The 19838-nt window shown below is 36.6% G+C and overlaps 1 protein-coding gene across 10 annotated transcripts in view; it reads right to left on the bottom strand.

Annotated features, from left to right (window-relative positions):
* The window catches only part of LOC150108392 (uncharacterized), a 628716-nt gene that overhangs the window by 201059 nt on the left and 407819 nt on the right, over positions 1-19838 (bottom strand). For all 10 annotated transcript variants that reach the window (XM_090415800.1, XM_090415806.1, XM_090415807.1 and 7 more), the window contains 2 exons: positions 14191-14376; positions 7388-7525 (listed from right to left, as the gene is read on the bottom strand). In XM_090415800.1, the coding sequence (XP_090271926.1) occupies positions 7388-7525; positions 14191-14376 (324 nt within the window). The remainder of the gene's footprint in view (positions 1-7387; positions 7526-14190; positions 14377-19838) is intronic.

Genomic DNA, 19838 nt, shown 5'->3' with positions numbered 1-19838 from the left:
TAAAAGGGACTCATCTGGCTTTCATTTTAGCGAAATCCTGTCGCAGTACATCAATGTTGATAGATTGAGCAATATTATTTTCTATTGAAATTAGTGCCAAACCATTTAGTTTTTCTTGCTTCATGCTTGATAGCATGTAGTTCTTTATTAATTGTAATTTAGAAAATGTTCTCTCTCCCTTAGCAACTGAAACGGGCAAAGTAAATAGTATTCTCAATGCAATCAGTGAATTTGAAAAGAGTTTGTCAAAGTTGCCGATTATTTTGTGTCGCTGATGCCACCCTAACAGCCAGCTAATATATCAGGCTCGAATGTTGAGAAGAATGAGTTATCAGTAGTAAGCCAACTTTTAGGGCTGGACCACATGCATCTGATCCGATTAAAATTAGGATACGGCCCTTACATGGAACTCAGCAATTAATCATAAGTTGATTTATGATACATCAAAAAATAAAGAACTATTTTAGGTATATTTTCGTAAATTTTAATCAAAAATTACAGTGATATAATCAGGTTCAGGATACAATTTCAGAATTTATTTGTTCATTTCCGGGAAGATCTGAAGGGGGCCCCGAATGGAAGATGACATACAGAATGGTACATTCATAACTATATGTATCATTCTGTACCATTCGTTGTTCGTTATCTCTCGTACCAATCATTAACTCTTATCTCATATTTTTGACATCTTTTAGGTGTCTTTTCTTCTGCGGTGCCTGTGTATATTGCTCACTTCGCACATGCCACCAGCTGGGCCTGAGTCTAAGACTCAAAGTGTTAATGAATTGCTCATTTAAACCTCCACTATATCAACCTCACTGTTCATCATTCTCCCATTATCAATCGTCCTCCCATAATCATTCTTCTTTCCTGGCAATGTATCAAAATATTCCCTAGGATTTCTTTTAGCCTCATTTGCTAACTGCAGTTCATACTGCACTTTCATTACCTTTACCAAGCGAGTCACCTTCCTTGCTCTTTGTACTCCTATATATATAACTGATTATTGACACTCATCTTGTGCTGTCTCCACAGTGCCTTTTTCTTCAAGATTGCATGCTTCGCCTCTTCAGTCATCCATTTTACACCTGCCTAATTTAATCTCCTGACTTTTCAAATACACTCAGCCATTGCCTCTGCAGATACTTCCTGAGTAGAGAGACCAAGCAGTATTAATTTCCTTCCATCCAATTCTTTATTCCATGCTATAGCTGCAAGCCACCTCCTGAGTTTGTCATAAATGCTTATAGTTCCATATATAACCCTTTCTCACAAAAGTCCTGATATGGCTGGCCACCATCTAAGTGATCAATCACTTCATGATTACTTTTACCAACTGGAGGAAGATCTGACTCTTCATTTACAATATCTTCTGATGAAGTAATCAAATCCAAGATCCTCATCCACTTGTAGCCTGTTACACACTGCTTAAGATAGTTGTCCCTCAAAAACTCAAGAAATTCATTCTAGTCTATATTACCATAATTGAAATCACCCATAATGATCACCTTTTTCTTATTAACCAGACCAATTTGCCTAAACATTTTCTTCTATCCATCTCCACTTCACACTATCCAGCTTCATAACTACTGTTACTTAGTCTCCTGCATCTCCACCCTAAATGGGCACAACTCCTCTGTCATCATCAATAGCCCCCCCCCCCCCCTTTTCCCTTTTTCTCATCTGTCTTCAAGAAAGAATACATATCCTTTTATCTCTATTCTTGTCAGAATGTTATCCTCGTTCAACCACGTCTCACTTATTCCAACAATTTTTGGGTGAATGAACTCTATCAATGCTACAATTTCATTCCACTTCTTTCGAAAACTTCTAGCATTAGCAAATATACACACTAGCTCATTTCTATTTCTATAGAAAGTCCCACTGACCCCCCCCCCTTTCAGATATGACTTCTCCACACTTCCCCTGTCCATTCCTCTCTATCATCACTGATACTGCCACCTTTCCCAGACTAAAGTGTCACTCCCACATTCTTGATTATCTTAATCCTTTCTTGGCAATCACACATCTACTCCTGAAACCATCTTTTACACTTCTCAGTGTCTCCTTGTTCACCCCAAATTATCACACCAAATTCATTTAAATGTAGCCCATCTCTTTTATACAGCTTTATCCACCCATCAAATTTCTCCTTTCTCCTCACACAACTCTGTTAGCTTACTATTCATAATCTTCACTCACCCCCTCTGAACTCATTATTATCATACATGGGCAACATGACCACCTTACCTACCACACTGTTATCTTTCACTCTCCTTAATAATCTCCTGACATCCATTCTTACATTCTCCTTGTTACCAGTTAAATCATTTGTACCAACTACCACTACCAATCTTTTGCTCAAGTACTCCTCTTATCCAATGCTTCAATCACTCTGCTTGAAGCATTGGGTAATAAACAACCAAGCGGAAAATAAACTTCCAACATCTTTCTCTGAATCCGGAGTAAATTTATAATAAGGTAGTACACCTTTTGGAAACTCGTATAAGTAAATATGACCTCTCCATTGCTTCTGCCTTAGTATCACCACTTCTGGGTCTGGCTCCCACTGACGAGACCTTAATAAAGGTCAAAACCGGTCTAGGTAGTGGCCCTTCCCTTAATGCATAGCATTATACATGTCTGCAAGGAGATGTGCTTTGCATTATGGGAGATACTGAGACAAGGAGTGATGAGAACTTGGTCCACTTTTACTACGAGTTGCCTCAGTCTTGAAGATACTTCAGGTGCAAACTTTGTTTGCCTACACTTGGGTAAAGGATTAAACTAAATTTATTATAGTCTAACCAAGTGGAAAATAAACTTCCAATAAAACATTGAACATCACATACCAATCACAGCTATCATGCACAATATTTAAATAACAAATTATCACTATTGCTACAAACTACTATAAAATTTAAACTTATCTTTTCACAGAGTTCTCGACGAACACAGCTCTCTCTCTTCGCCACCTAGTGTCATACTCATAATTTAAAAACAATATATATTTCCTTGCATTTCACTCACAATGCTATTAACATAAAGAATGAAAAGAAAGGCCCTAATATTGCATATCATGTTACATTTCTCTTCCCTGATGCTGTTCCCCCCCCCCCCACACACACACAACTTTATGATATGTCAGATAGCCAATTGCCAATACAATCCACCAACTAATTATCTAAACCCATCAGCTAGAACTTAAATATCAACTTCTTGTGTAACAGTCAGTCAAAAATGTCTTTGAAAAATACAGAAATATCACAGTATATTGTTACATCCCTTGGTACTCCTTTCTGGTTTTCCTTTTTTTTTTTTGGCTATTTTGTTTTTTTATAATACCCTAATTTAATTTCATATCTTAAGAAGTTACATGTACCTGAAATTAGTTCCTGACAAATTATTTTATGATCGACTGCGCCAGCCAGAAACCAGTTTCTGATACTAAGACTTAAGCTACTAATTATATCAACAATTTAATTGAGGTTAGAGGTCACGTGATATGCAGTCGTGGCTCCCTTTTTCCTGCTCTTTATGTAATATCCCCTACTTATACATTATCCCCTACTTATACAGGTCCGAACTTTTCTAAGCAGTAGTTCAGTCTCAGACACAAGAACTCACAAGTTTTAGTTTAAAAGAATACATTTATTTGAACAAAAGGTATTTACACTAAAATCATATCTCAATAATATAAGGATAAACTCATGCATAGATTTTCATACTACTATAATAAATCACTCAAATATCCTAAATGTTAAAATCACAGGCTCATCTAATTTTATGTCAAGAGCATTAGTTAATCATCCTTATTTTTGTATCTCGCATTAGGATTAAGTGATGCTCTCGTGGTTATGCAATTCATGAATATTACAACCTTAGCTAAATGTACATGATATATATATACACTCGATTAACAGTCACTGTTTTAGTCAGAGGACTAAACTCTTTCCTGTAAAACTTATATAAGTTACAGGCTCAATATAAGGAGCAGGGCCTTCACACACTATCACATATACTGAATCATTTAATAACTGTTCTGCTATAATGTCTCTCTTACACAAGATATTAAACAAATTTCAAATGTTCCAAAATGGAACATTTGAAATTTGGGTTTTCACCCTCAAAATAGGCAAATTGGCCATAGAACAAATGCAATTAACAGACAAAAATACTATGTAGTGAGTGGTAGATGGTGTAGCGTAAATGACAGATTGCAGAATATGAATATTGAATTATGTAGTATATTTTGGATTTTACAGTGTTGTATAGTATGACATAGCTTCCAGCAATGAGTCCTAGGACACTGTGAAAGTGCCATGAAATAATAACAATAATAATGATGATAAGAAGGAGAAAAATGTCGTGGTTCTTCCATTGTATATAACCTTGATCAGACCACATCTAAACTACTACTAATACTACTGCTTATCTGAGTTGTTAGTATCTATTCACATCACACCCAACAGACTGGGTTTGAATCCCACAGTAGGCACAGATGTTTTGTGAGACTACTTTCAGGTCTACTGTGACACCACTACTCTGCTTTAAACTTGCACTGAGTCAAAGTAGCTTGAAAAAGTTCCATGTTTGGTATTCAGAGCAGGGTTTTTGGATATCTAATCTTTAACCCACCTACAATGGGTTAAAATTAGTCTTTTTGTAAGCAGGACATTTTAAAAAATATCATCATCATCATCAAATTCCTGCCATGTACCCTCAAGGGGTGTACAGGATATGATAGTACTACATGAAAAAAATTACATCATTATTAATTTCCTATCTACAATTTTCCTCCAAATCAGTCTGTTACTTGTCAACACTCCAATATTATCAGCTCTTATATTTCTATCGTCTAAAGCACTTTGTACCGTATCAATCCACCTATATCTTGGTCTTCCTCTCGGTCGTTTTCCTGCCAACCTGGCAGAGAACACTTGTTTTGCTAATCTTTCCTCGCCCATTCTGTTTAAGTGACCATACCACCTGAGATTAGCTCTGCTAACGCATTCCTGGATGCTGACAATGTCAAGTTCTTTCCTAATATCCTCGTTTTTAATATGATACTGCCATTGATGCCATCTATTCACACCTATAATCTTTCTCAGGACTCTCATATCTGAAGTCTCTAGTCTTTGGTCAAGTGTTTTACTTCTGACCCAGCTCTCAGATCCATAAGTTAAAACTGGTTTGAACACTGTCTTGTATAGCTAATTTAGTGTTGTGACTAATTTCTCTCTTATTCCATATGAATTTATTCAATTGGCTTCCCACCATACCAGCTTTGCTGATTCTGTTGTCTATTTCTATATTTAATTTACCATCTTCAGTAAAAATCATGCCTAAATAGCTGAAATGTTTTACTTGTTCCACAGGTTCTCCATTCACAACACAGTTGACATTTTCAATGATTCTGCCTATTTTCATTGTCTTTGTCTTTTTATTGCTGACCTTCATACCATATCTATTACAACAGCTATTCAATTTAGTCAGAGAATCTTGCAGACTTGTAGCGGATTTATTTAAAAGTATAACATCATCCGCATAAAGCAAAGAGCTGATATTAACATCTCCAATTTCGATATCATGTTTAATACCACTTTCCTTCATAATGCGATCCATATAGATAATGAATAACAGAGGGGATAATGTACATCCTTGTCTCACACCAGATTTAACATTAAACCATCTTCCTGTACTTCCTTCAATTCTAACTGCTGACTTACAACTCAAATAAAGACTAAGTATTGCTTGATATAATGCCCCATTGACACCATATAACTGCAGCGTATTGAATAGCTTCTCTCTTGGCACCTTGTCATATGCCTTTTCCAGATCGACAAAACTTAAATACAGATCTTTGTTATATTCCTATGCTTTCTCGACTATTTGTCGTAAAGTGAAGATCTGATCCTGACAGCCTCTATTTGGCCTGAATCCAGTTTGTTCTTCACCAAGCTTTTCTTCCACAATTCTTCTCAACCGTTTCTCAAGTATACTTGCATAGATCTTGCCAGGAACAATCAGTAGGGAAATACCTCTGTAATTCTCACATGCAGTTTTATTTCCCTTTTTATATATGGGTACTATGACAGCTCTACTCCAATCATCGGGAATTCGTCCCTCTGTCCAGGCTTTCTGAACTATGCAGTGCAGCCACTGTAAGACTCTTATACCACCATACTTCAGCATTTCTGGTCGAATATCATCTACTCCTGCTGCCTTTCCACATTTCAAGCACATTTATGTATATATTATTTTTTTAAAAAATAATATATACATAAATAAAAAACCAAATTTCTAAAATATAGAGTTGAAAGGCTTCAATTTGGCATAATTAAGATATTAAAATGAAGAACATGTATGGATCCAACAAGATTTTATAGCCAAATATAAAAAGAAACTCAAAAAAATTTTCATGAGAATATAACTTTCAGCATCAAAGCTGCCTTGGTATGACAAGACAACTCCAAACAGGCTCTGCCAAGGAGCTCATGTATTTTTTATTTATTTATTTATTATTTTTTATTAGTGTGCTTAGATTAGGTTTCACTGGTCTGACAGCTGTTTCAAACTGATTGGTTCTCATCAGAGATCAGACAGAAACCCAGAGAGAAAAAAACTCAACACTGTAGCAATCCTATGTCAGGAAGTTCAATTCATCATGAATGAACTATCAGTAGGTGCATAAACAAATTAGCCAAAAGGCTTCAATTTTATATTTGGTTCTATATATATATATATATATATATATATATATATAAATACATTTTATGTTTGGCTACAAAATATGGTTTGATCCATAACATCATTAAAAAACTATACCTAGATCTAGTGTTACTTGAATTCCAGTGAGACGAATGAGCTCTAAAAGGTACAAAAGTTCATGCTAATAAAGATATTATGAACTTTGGAATGTTCACTATGAGGACAGATGGAAAAAATGTACATAATTTTGTAGATAGGAGGAGGAGAAATGATATGATTGAGACAGGTTGTCCAGAGTTCTTGAAAGATGCTTAAACAGATCCTAGAATTTCCAAAAGGTAGAACAAAGGGAGAGGGATATGGACAAGCGCCATGCCTGGAAGGAATAAGCAAGAAGGTGAGAAGCAAGCAATTTGCCTGGGGAGTGTACGGATATGAATACTTGGTATGATCACTTTGGTGGGACCCAGAATTGTCCCACTGTAGGACTACCTATGATGGAAATGGATCTGTGGCATCCTTTTGGGATAAGCTAAAATAGCAAATTATACTAGTTAATTCATGAAATGGTTTACTATTTTAAAATCATTTTTTGTAAGAAAAGACAGATTAGTTTTCTTTTATCAGTCTTGTTATTTTAACATTCAAAGTTTGATATCTGAAAATTTCTTCTTACCTACACACTGATTGCCATATTCATTGAGTTCATAACCTCCACTGCATGTGAGAAGGTTCTGACACCTGTAGGATCCAACTGTATTAATGCAGCGTTGATTAGAACGGCAGATTGTACGATTGATGCATTCATTGGTGTCTATAAATTTTTAAAAAAATTATATTAAGGCCATGGAAATTTTGACAATGAAAAACTTATTTAAAGAGAAAATGTTTTACAACTAAAAGAGCATGAAGTAATAAAAACGGAATTTAAGTGGTTGAAATATTAAAAATAATATCTACTAGTTTCTTGCACCTACAAAGAATTCATAGCTTCATCAAGGATTAATAAACATTCATAAATATATAAATAAATAGCAACACTGTCTAAACAGCGAAAAACTGTTATTACAAGAAAAATAAATTAATTAATTCATGCTAACAAATGAATGTAAAGTTGAGTGTCATGCATTATCTGTCTGCTGTTAATAAAAAAAAAAAAATAGGTGAATGTTAGAAAAAGATGTTAAAAGATTTAATAAGTGATTTCCAAATGCCACTTAATATAAATGTTTGGTTTTGATTCAGTGATCTGCATGAATGCATGACCATAACTGATTCCTGCAGAAGTCTGGGATAAAAATTTTCTTCTAAAAAAAGCAAGATTGAAACATTCATCAGCAGCATTGTTAGTATTAGAAGTATGGTTACTTTGACCAAATCTTTCTTTTCTTTTCTTTTATGTTTTATATCTGCAACATATACCTCAAATCCCTGCTTTATCTCTCCTACATAGACTATGGTATCTCAGTATATTTTGAGGTTTATAGCCTACATAAGATAGACAAGCCATGGTTTCAAGTAAGAAAGAAATTTAATATTACCCTCAGATACCCGATTCTATTTATGAGTTCTTACCAATTTCTCCAAAATCTTAACAACCACAGAAGACAGCCTATAGTTTGATATCTCAATTCTACCACCACCTTTATACAATGGCACTATCATAAGTTCCTTCCTCCCTTCCTTCCATCTACTCTCCAGGAACTTGCTCCATCGCAAGACTTACAATTAACAGTTCCACAGCACATTCCTTTAAAAGATATGACAAAATTCCATCTAGTTCCTTGCCTTACTGACACCTAACATATTCTGTATTTGGAATACATCCTCTTTGCTCACTTCTAATTCTTCAACATTTCTTATCCCTTTAAGAATAAGCCTGCTTTACCAGGATCACTAATAAAGTGACCATTAAATAGTCCAACTATGTCATCTGTTGGTGAGCTGAGTCACATCTCCATCCACAATCATGATCTAGTGGCCACATAGTGAAAACATTCCTTGGGATTGCAGCACTAGTCCCCTCTCATATACTAATTTTTCTCTCCTTATTATAATAGTCACCTTTCTAGTGGGGTAGTGCTGCTGGTGATGATAGAAAGGGAATTAAGTCCACATAAGGTAGATATCAAAGAGGGAAATAGTGACAATGGTTATGAGGCAGTGTGGTATAATGTGGAGGTTGAGAGGAAGACATATTTAGTTGGATGTTGTTATAGGCCTGAGAATGTGGAGGGTGGCGATGAAGAGATGTATAAACTATTTGGATTAATGAAAAAAGGAAATGTAATTATTATGGATGATTTTAATTATGACAATATAGACTGGAATGAAGAGATAGCATTTAGGAATAAGGAAAATGAATTTCTCGAGTTCTTGAGAGATAACTATCTCAGGCAGCACGTAATGGAGTAATGTGAGGATCAAGAGTTCTAGATATGATAATTCTATCAGAGGATGCAATTGTAAGAGGGGTTTCACGCTTTCCTCCAGTTGGTGAAAGTGATCATGAAGTAATCATCTGTGTTGTTGCAAGTCATGTGCAAACTTTTGTGAGGAAAGGATATATGAGGAATTATAAGGCTGGTGATTATGACAAGCTTGGACTTATAGCATGGAACGGGGAGTTCGGCAGTAAGGAAATAAATGCTGCATAAGAATTGACAAAGAAATATAATGGCATCAACATGTGAATGTATTCCGAAGGTAAAAGGCTGAATAAGGTAGGTGTAGAATGGATGAATGTAGAGCTTAAGCATGAAATCTGGATGAGGAAAGTACTTTAGAGGCAATACAAGATGAATAATGATAATAATCAATTACATGAAAAGTATAAAGAACAAGCCAGGAGAGTGACATAGTTAGCAAGATAAACAAAAGTACAGTATGAGCAGAAATTGACAAATCAGGCAAAGAAAACCCCTAGAGAGTTTTTTTAGATATGCGGCAAGTACAAGGAAGAATAATCATGGCAAGATGATGTTAATGAATGAAAGTGATAGAAGATAACTGCTGCAGAAGACATTCTTGAGGTGTTCAGTGATCAATTTATAAGGGGATTTCATCCTGATTAGGGTGGAATTATGAGAAACTTAAGTGTAGAAGACATAGGAGAAGATGACTTAATTGTGAGTGAGCAGTAGGTATTTGAGGAAAAAAATAAACTTGATGTCAATAAGGTGATAAGATTTGATGACATATCACTACACATCTTAAGGGAACGTTCTAGGGAATTGGCAGTAGCATTGGCTTGCCTGTTTAATAAAAGTCTTGCAACAGCACAGGTTCCAAGGGAATGGACGGAGGGTAAAATTGTTCCACTGCATAAAAGTGCTGATAAGGCTGTAGCTTCAAATTATAGACCAATCTGTATATCTGGAATTGTAATTAAGGTACTGAAGATATTGGTGAGAGGCAGGATGCAGAAATGGGTTTATAACAGCAGTATTCTCTTTGGTTATCAGCATGGGTTTGTTAAAAGGAGATAATGTTTTGCTAAATTAGTTATGTACTATATAACAAGGTGAAAAATACCTTGGACAAGGGAGATGAATAAACAGTGGTGAACTTGGATTTTGCAAAAGCTTTTGATAGACTGCCACACGACAAGCTGTTAAATAAATTGAAACAGATGGGACTGGATAATAGACTTCTGAGTTGGATCAGTGACACGTCCGCCCCCATAATGAGTTGGATCAGTATGGGGGTTCAGTATGTGAGTATCCCAAAAGAGAAAGGTCACTAGTGGTGTACCACAAGAGTCAGTTTTGGGACCATTCTTGTTTAGTTTGGATTTTGGATAGTTCCACTTACCTGCCCATTCACACAATTTCTTCAACTCCTCTTGTAAGGCCATAATAACCGCTTGACTCTGCTTTGCTCTCCCCAGTTTTGCAATATCTGCAAACGGCTGCATATCACAAGTAAAACCCATCCCAATATCATTAAGATGGGTTTTACTTGTGATATGCAGCCGTTTGCAGATATTGCAAAACTGGGGAGAGCAAAGCAGAGTCAAGCGGTTATTATGGCCTTACAAGAGGAGTTGAAGAAATTGTGTGAATGGGCAGGTAAGTGGAACTATCAGTTTAATGTTGCAAAGTGTAAGGTCTTGAGATTTGGTAAGCAATGATGGGATGCAAAGTATACAGCCAACTACCATTATGCCTGAAGAGAAAAGTTTTTAACCAAAGTATTCTTCCGATATTGACATGTGGCTGTGAAATATGGACACTAAATGCAAAGGAAATTCAAATATTAAGAACAACACAATTTAGTACGGAAAGACATATGCATGGTATCACAAGACTTGATCGTAAAAGAAATATGTGGATAAGAAACCAAACCAAAGTCTCTGATATCATACGAAGAGCGAAACATCTGAAGTGGCAATGGGCTGGCATACTGCTCAAAGACAAGGTCAACGATGGACAAAAGAAGTACTGGATTGGACTCCATGAGAGGAAAAATGACGATGATGCCGATCTAAATCACAATGGATTGATGTCATCAGATTTGCAGGAGTGACATGGGAAAGGTGAGCCATGGACAGACAGTTTTGGAGTAATCTTGGAAAGGCCTTCATCCAGTAGTGGATCAACAATGACTGATAATGATGGTGCCATTGTATAAGACCTTGATTAGGCTTCATATGGATTATTGTGAACTTCTCTGGACCCTTTCCAACATGGAAAGAGTCCAGAGAAGATTCAGAAAGGTGGTCAGTTGTCTTTGGAATGTGTAGTATGAAAAGAGATCGAGAGAATGCAAGTTGCAAAAGCCTCACGAATAAGAGGAAGAAAGAGGGAGATATGATTGAGACATATAAGCTAGTCAGGGGTTGTTATCAGGTTGACATGGAAGAGATTTTTCATAGAATGGGAGGGGGGGTAGAACAAGAGGCCATCACTGGAAATTGTATAAGGAGGGTGTTAGTAGAGGTGTGAGGAGCAGGTTCTTTACATGGAGTGTGGTTAATGAGTGGAATGCATTGCCTGAGTGTGTTGTGAATGTAGACACATTGAATTAGTTTAAAGTTATTGGATGAGCATTGTGTGCTTGTGTACCTCCCACAATGAGTCCCTGACTCCACATGTTAATAATAATAATAATAAGTTTTTTCTTATCTCCCATGCACTACTGATTTCTCTTCTTTCAAATTATTTCATTCATTGTACTGATCCAATCTGGTTTCTAAGTGTATGATAATTGCCTGCTATTATTATTCCACCTAAATTAAAGTTGATAGTTCTTTTAATATAATTAACATAAATAAGATAAAATTAAAAGAAAATTTACATGCAATGTATGAGACCAAAAATATTTTTATAAAAATTCAGCTGAAAGATACCTGTATACAATTTGCATTAGGAAAAGAAATAAAAAAATGTTAAATTAAGAAATAAAAAAATGTTAAATTAAGAAATAAACATGTTGACATAATTGGTTTTTGTTAGGTAGAGATGAAATCTCTTGGACTACTTGCATTAGCTCACGCTAGTAGTCGCCAATACTTTTATAGTTTATTATACTATATTCGGCATGAAACTCTCTGATTCCAATCTTTGAGTTTCTTATTCGGTTTTAAAACAATGTGGAATTTAATATCCCCTTAATTTAAATAATGTTGACGTAATTTTTTTTTTAAATTAAAATATAAACCATTGACTTTACTTTATGTCTACAATAACATTGATATACCAGATTATTTCTTTTACTGTTCACTAGACACTGGTGATATGCGACAGGGAAAACATCGATTACTGTCCTGATTTCTTGAAGTATCTATTGGTCAAGCTTGTAAGCATTTTTTGTTCACGTGCATGACCATATTTGAGGTCTGAAAAATTCTCGGCCTAACAATGAAAAAACAAATTCATAATTTCAAAATTATTTTTATTTTCAACATAGTCTCCCTTAAGACTAATACATTTATTCCAACGATGCTCCAGTGCCATTATCCCATCCCTGTAGTGGTTCTCAGTAAGATCTGCAAAATACCCCTCTACAGCTGCAATCATCTCTTTATTCAAAGAAAAATGCTGACCAGCAAGGAAGAGTTTTAGTTTTGGGAAGAGATAGAAGTCAGAGGGAGCCAAATCTGGGGAATAGGGTGGATGATCCAACAATTCATAGTGCAGATCCCTTAATTTTCCCATTGCCAAAACACCATTGTGGGCAGGTGAATTGTCCTGATGAAAGATGATTTTTTCTTCTTCAAATCGGGTCTTTTCTCACAAATTTTTTGTCTAGTCTGGTTAAAAGATCGGAATAATATTCCCTGGTTATTGTTTTACCCTTTTCAAGATAATTAATAAACAAAGTGCCTTTAGCATCCCAAAATACTGATGCTATGACATTTCCTGCTGATGGATCTGACTTTGTCTTCTTTGCCACTGAACAACTTTGTCTTCTTTGGCACTGTTTGGATTCTGGTTTGCAATGGTGAATCCAAGTCTCATCCACAGTAATAAATCGACACACAAAATCAGTTTTACTCTTGTTAAAATGCTTCGAGCACTGTTCAGAGATTTTCATTTTCAATTCTTCATGCAAAATATATCCTGCACGTTCTTTTGAAAATGCTGAGACAATAGGCAATTTCACGCACTTTGATGTGCCAGTCATCCAATATCATATCGTGCACTTGATCAATGATTTCTGGTGTTGTTACACTTTTTGGATGTCGTTCACATGGATCATCTTCAAGGCTGGTACCCACATTTGAATTCCGCAGCCCATTTTTTAATTGTCGAAAATGAAGGAGAAGAGTGCCCATAAACGTTTATGAACTTCGAATGAATTTCTTTTGGAGTTAAACCTTCTTTTACACCTGCCGTATAGTTTCCAGCGATGGCCTCTTGTTCTGCCTCTCTCCCATTCTATGAAAAATCTCTTTAATGTCGACCTGATAACAACCCCTTACTAGCTTATATGTCTCAATCATTATATATCCCCCTCCCCCATCCTCCTCCTATTCACGATACTTTGCAATCTACATTCTCGCTCAATCTGTCCTTGTACTCCACATTCCAAAGACCACTGACTACTTTTGTGAATTCTTCTCTGGAGCCTTTCAACATATCTTCATAACCATGAAAACCCAGCAGCCAATCTACAGCTTGTTGATTCAAAAGTGTAAATGCTATTCACTTGGCTAACCAGGTCAGCTGTTAATTAACTTGAATAAAGTTAAAGCTAACTTAAATAAAATCTAATTAGCAATATCTATTTCCTCAAACCATTGAATATAAATATTAAACTACAGCTGATACAAACAGGTGTTATAATCTGTATTATTATAAAGAATACAGATCAGCTTACAGGCATTATTTTATTCCCATTTACCATTATAATAGAGAACTCTATATACTGACAAAGTATTAAACCTTTACTTAAATATTCTCTTTGTCTAATAACTTTAATAAGTATAACAGCATTTCTATAGAAATCAATACGTAAGTCCAAGATTTAACATACCAACACAGTTTCCAGAAGTATCTGGTTCCATTCCCTTATTACAAGTCACAACTTGACAGGAGCCATCATGTAATAGCTTTTGTCCTGCTGGACACCTCACACGATCACAGCGAAACGAACCCAGAGTATTGCGGCATATAAATCCAGGACCACAATTATGATTACCCAAAATGCATTCATCATCATCTATCAATAAATAAAAGTTATATATAACATCTTTTAAAATCTACATACCGCATCATTTAAGTTATTATTGATAAAAAAAAACATAACTAAACATTATGCCAGAAATGGGTGAATGCTGACCAAGAGAAACGAGAAGCATGTATGAGGGTGAGGAAAACAAGCAGGATTTGAATGAAGATATAAAAGTAGAGAGTGTAGTAAGTTTGAAACATCATTAAGTTTTTGAAGATGTGTTGATTTTAAATATGAATGCCAAGCAAGAGTAGGTAGCTTGCAGACAGAGAGAAATGTGCTGAAAGAAGTGAAATGTACCAGGAATGAGTTGAGAAGAGTGAAAGGAGAGATTAGGTGACTGGAAACAATGAATTCAAATTGAATAAGAGTAGAAGTGTGTGAGAGAGTTATGGGAATGATAGAAGGGGATAGAATAGGAGAACTAATGAAAGAAAGGGAATGAGAGAAAAGCAAGAGAGTGCAGGAACCAGGGTTGGAAAGATGGCAGGACAGGTAAGTGGGGGAACAAAGAAAGAACATGTTAGAGGGGGAGAGAGTAAAATATGCAGGTGAGCAAGAAATTAACAGAGTAATGAGAGATGTGATGTATGAAGACTGGATGATATGTGGTGTGCAAGATAGAATGCCATAGGAGTATTTGGCTGAACAAATGATAGTAGGACTATAGCAATTAAGCGAGGTGAAAGGGGTGAATGAGATGATTGTAATGGTGGGCACAAACAACTTGAGAGGCAATGTGAATCAGGTGACAAGAGATCTGAGGCTTGTTCTTGAGGTATATGGATACTTGGAGGGCATTTGAGGACAGAAAGGAACTGTATGCAAGAGAATGGCTTGCATTTGAATCAGGAAGGATGTAAGCATCTGGAGAGAATGTAGATCTCCAAACAAATCAGTGTGTCAATGCAGGGGACCTAGAATTATCAGGGTTGTGGGAATAGTTGCTTGGAAGAAGGGGAAATAAATTGTGTAATGCTGAATCTAGTGGAGTCTGAAGGGGATAATGATAGCCATAGAAAAAGTGACAATGCCTTTATTCTTTATACTAATGCCAGGAGGTTCTGGAATAAAGGAGATGAATTGGTGGTGCTGATGGCATCAGCCTGTCCAAAAATTATTGGGATCTCTGAGACATGGTTGACAGAAGATGATATACTGACAGGAATAGAAGTAGCTGGGGACAGCATTTTTCAACAGGATAGGAAGAGAAAACACAGTGGTGGAGTACTGTTAATGATAAGTGATGAGTTATGTCCTCTCAGAGTGGAGGATTTGGAGGGCAACAGCACTAATGTTGTGAAAGTATATGGTGTGAGATAGAGGTGAGCAGGACAGGATATTTAGTGTGTGTGTGGGGGGGGGTTCATATAAGCCATGGTGCATAAAGAGTTAAAAGCAGATGTTTAGTCAGTTGAGCTTGGCAAAAAAATGATTGTTATGGAGGATTTTAACTACAGCATCATAAACTGCGAAGAGGAAATTGCATGTAGTAATAAGGGAATGGATTTTCTAGTATTCTCGAGGGACAAATGTCTTAGGCATCATGTAGTAGAAGGAACACGAGGTTCAAGAGTTTTAGATTTGGTCATGGCATCAGAAGATCTGATTATAACTGAGATGGCATCTTTGCCCCTGGTTCGAGAGAGAGAGACTGGCCATGTGGATTTGACTTAGAAGACAAATAGACATCAGGAGTATCAAAGAGAAAGGAATGCATGTGGAAGGCAGATGATTATAATAGTCTTAGATATATCAGCTTGGGACAGTTCTATAGATGGAGGAACTGGAAGGATGAGATATCATCAATGCTTGGGAACTGATGAAGGAATATTTATTAGCAGCAATGGCAAGTTACATACTGTGAGTGATAAAGAGAACACAATTTAGTGTAAAGTGAATGCCACACAATATCAAATGGGAACTACAGGTAAAAAGAGGTTATGGAAGAGCTATCAGGAGAGGAACAGAGAGCAGACACATCAAGAATATGAGATTCAGGGAAGAGTGAACAGTATGATAAGAAAGGCAAAACTGGAAAATGAGAGGAGACTGCTCTGAGATTCAAAAAAAAAAACTTAAGGAATTCTTTTGTTATGTGGCCAGTAGAAGATGTTTATGGAAGAATGACACCATTGGATAAAAAAATGGGAATAGAGTAACATGCAAAAGACATAGTGGAGTTGTTCAATGAAAACTTTATTGAGGTATTTCCTCTGGAGAAGCAGGTTTTAATACAAGAGGGATAGGGCAAGTTTGAGGGTTAGATATTCAAGAAGAAAGTGTGTTTCAAATACTGAGTACTTTCATCAGTAATTAAGATACTGGAGAAATTAGTGAGGGTCATTTAGAGCATTGGCAGGTGAGGAGTCAGCATGGATTTGTTGTTAAGAGGCACTATGTTTTAGTAATATGATTTCTTTTTATACTAAAATGACCAGAGTGGTTGATGAGAGAAAGACATATTATGCCATTTTTTTATTTAAGGCATTTGACAGGGCACCACGTGATAAGCTAATATTTAAGTAACATCACTTAGGTTTAGATGTTAGGTTAGCGAATTGGATTCAAGATTGGCTATCTGATAGGTATCAGAGAGTTGTGTATGAGTGAGCAGTATCAAAGAAGCAGAAAGTTACAAGTGGGGTCCCAGAGGACTCATTAGTGGAACCTATATTGTTTAACCTGCATGTCAGTGGATTCCAGAGGGATGTTCAGTTATTTGCAGAGATGTGAAGTTAGGAAAGGTTAATAGTGAAGATGTGGTAGCCCTTCAGGAGGAAGATGCGAGGCTGCATACTCTGTTGGAGGAACTGTACTGAAGGAAGTGGGGAAGGCAAGGAATATGGGGGTGATGACTAATAGAAATCTGAAATTCAGGGAACACATCACAAAGGTGATGAAGTTAATCTAGAGGATTGCTGCAATACTGAGAAGGATGCTGACCAGTAGAGATAAAAGAGTTTTTCATTCCATTGTATGAAGCCCATATCAGAATGCACCTGGACTATTGTGCTTAAATTTGGTCCCTAGGGCTTGAAGGGGATAAATTAACCATTGAAATAGTACAGAGGTAGATAAGAATGATGATATCAGGACTGTACAATATTAGTTATGAGAATAGTCTGAGGGAATGTGGACTGCAGACTTTGGTGACTAGAAGATGGAGAGGTGATATGATTGAGACTTTTAAACTGTTGAAAGAGTTATAGGGGGTTGAGAGTGGTGACTTCTTTTGTTTGGTGGCACAGTGGGAAGGAGCAAGGACAAGGGATATCCTTGGAAGTTACAAAAGGAAGTTGTGAGAAAAAATTTAAGTAGTGGTTTCTTTGCATGGAGGATGTTTGAATGATGAAATGTATTGCCTGATAGAGGGGAGAGAGCAAAAATGGTCAATGGGTTCAAGGCGTGGTATGATAGACTTTCTGTTCTATAGAGTGGGCATCGGGCAATGAGTCTTGTGAATCCATGGATGACTGAATCATCACCACCATCATCATCATATTAATAATTAATATCCGAATAAAACAAAAGCTATGAAAATAATTATATACAACTTTCTAATACCTATCCAACATCCATTCACTGATCCAACTCAGAAGTCTATTATCCAATTCTCTTGATCTCTTTTCATACTACACATTCCAAAGACCACCGACCACCTTTCTGAATCTTCTCTGGACTCTTTCCATGTTGGAAAGGGTCCAGAGAAGTTCACAATAATCCATATGAAGATTATTCCAAGATTACTCCAAAACTCTCTGTCCATGGCTGACCTTTCCCATGTCACTCCTGCAAATCTGATGACATCAATCCATTGTGATTTAGATCGGCATCATGGTCATTTTTCCTCTCATGGAGTCCAATCCAGTACTTCTTTTGTCCATCGTTGATCTTGTCTTCAAGCAATATGCCAGCCCATTGCCACTTCAGATGTTTCGCTCTTCCTATGATATCAGAGACTTTGGTTTAGTTTCTTATCCACATATTTCTTATACGATCAAGTCTTGTGATACCATGCATATGTCTTTCCGTACTAAATTGTGTTGTTCTTAATATTTGAATTTCCTTTGCATTTAGTGTCCATATTTCACAGCCACATGTCAATATCGGAAGAATACTTTGGTTAAAAACTTTTCTCTTCAGGCATAATGGTAGTTGGCTGTATACTTTGCATCCCATCATTGCTTACCAAATCTCAAGACCTTACACTTTGCAACATTAAACTGATAGTTCCACTTACCTGCCCATTCACACAATTTCTTCAACTCCTCTTGTAAGGCCATAATAACCGCTTGACTCTGCTTTGCTCTCCCCAGTTTTGCAATATCTGCAAACGGCTGCATATCACAAGTAAAACCCATCTTAATGATATTGGGATGGGTTTTACTTGTGATATGCAGCCGTTTGCAGATATTGCAAAACTGGGGAGAGCAAAGCAGAGTCAAGCGGTTATTATGGCCTTACAAGAGGAGTTGAAGAAATTGTGTGAATGGGCAGGTAAGTGGAACTATCCAAAATCCAAACTAAACAAGAATGGTCCCAAAACTGACTCTTGTGGTACACCACTAGTGACCTTTCTCTTTTGGGATACTCACATACTGAACCCCCATACTGATCCAACTCATTATGGGGGTGGACGTGTCACTGATCCAACTCAGAAGTCTATTATCCAGTCCCATCTGTTTCAATTTATTTAACAGCTTGTCGTGTGGCAGTCTATCAAAAGCTTTTGCAAAATCCAAGTTCACCACTGTTTATTCATCTCCCTTGTCCAAGGTATTTTTCACCTTGTTATATAGTACATAAGTAATTTAGCAAAACATTATCTCCCTTTAACAAACTGATGCTGATAACCAAAGAGAATACTGCTGTTATAAACCCATTTCTGCATCCTGCCTCTCACCAATATCTTCAGTACCTTAATTACAACTCCAGATATACAGATTGGTCTATAATTTGAAGTTACAGCCTTATCAGCACTTTTATGCAGTGGAACAATTTTACCCTCCGTCCATTCCCTTGGAACCTGTGCTGTTGCAAGACTTTTATTAAACAGGCAAGCCAATGCTACTGCCAATTCCCTGTAACGTTCCCTTAAGATGTGTAGTGATATGTCATCAAATCCTATCACCTTATTGACATCAAGTTTCTTTATTTCCTCAAAAACTTCCAGCTCACTCACAAGCCCCCCCCCCCCCCACTCCTACATCCTCTACACTTCATTTTCTCATGATTAACATTTCATCACCACCCTCCACATTCCCAGGCCTATAACAACATCCAACTAAATATATCTTCCTCTCAACCTCCACATTATACCACACTGCCTCATAACCACTGTCACTATTTCCCTCTTTGATATCTACCTTATGTGGACTTAATTCCCCTGCTATCATCTGCAGCGCTCCCTCACCCTTCTTGCCTTTTCCATCCTTGTGAAAAATAAT

This window comes from Typopeltis vanoorti, chromosome 3, assembly GCF_054136105.1.
Source record: "Typopeltis vanoorti isolate ZY-2024b chromosome 3, IOZ_Tvanoo_1.0, whole genome shotgun sequence".
Classification (NCBI taxonomy): domain Eukaryota; kingdom Metazoa; phylum Arthropoda; class Arachnida; order Uropygi; family Thelyphonidae; genus Typopeltis; species Typopeltis vanoorti.
Note: the sequence above shows the minus strand (reverse complement) of the source record. Positions and strands in the feature narration are given on the sequence as shown.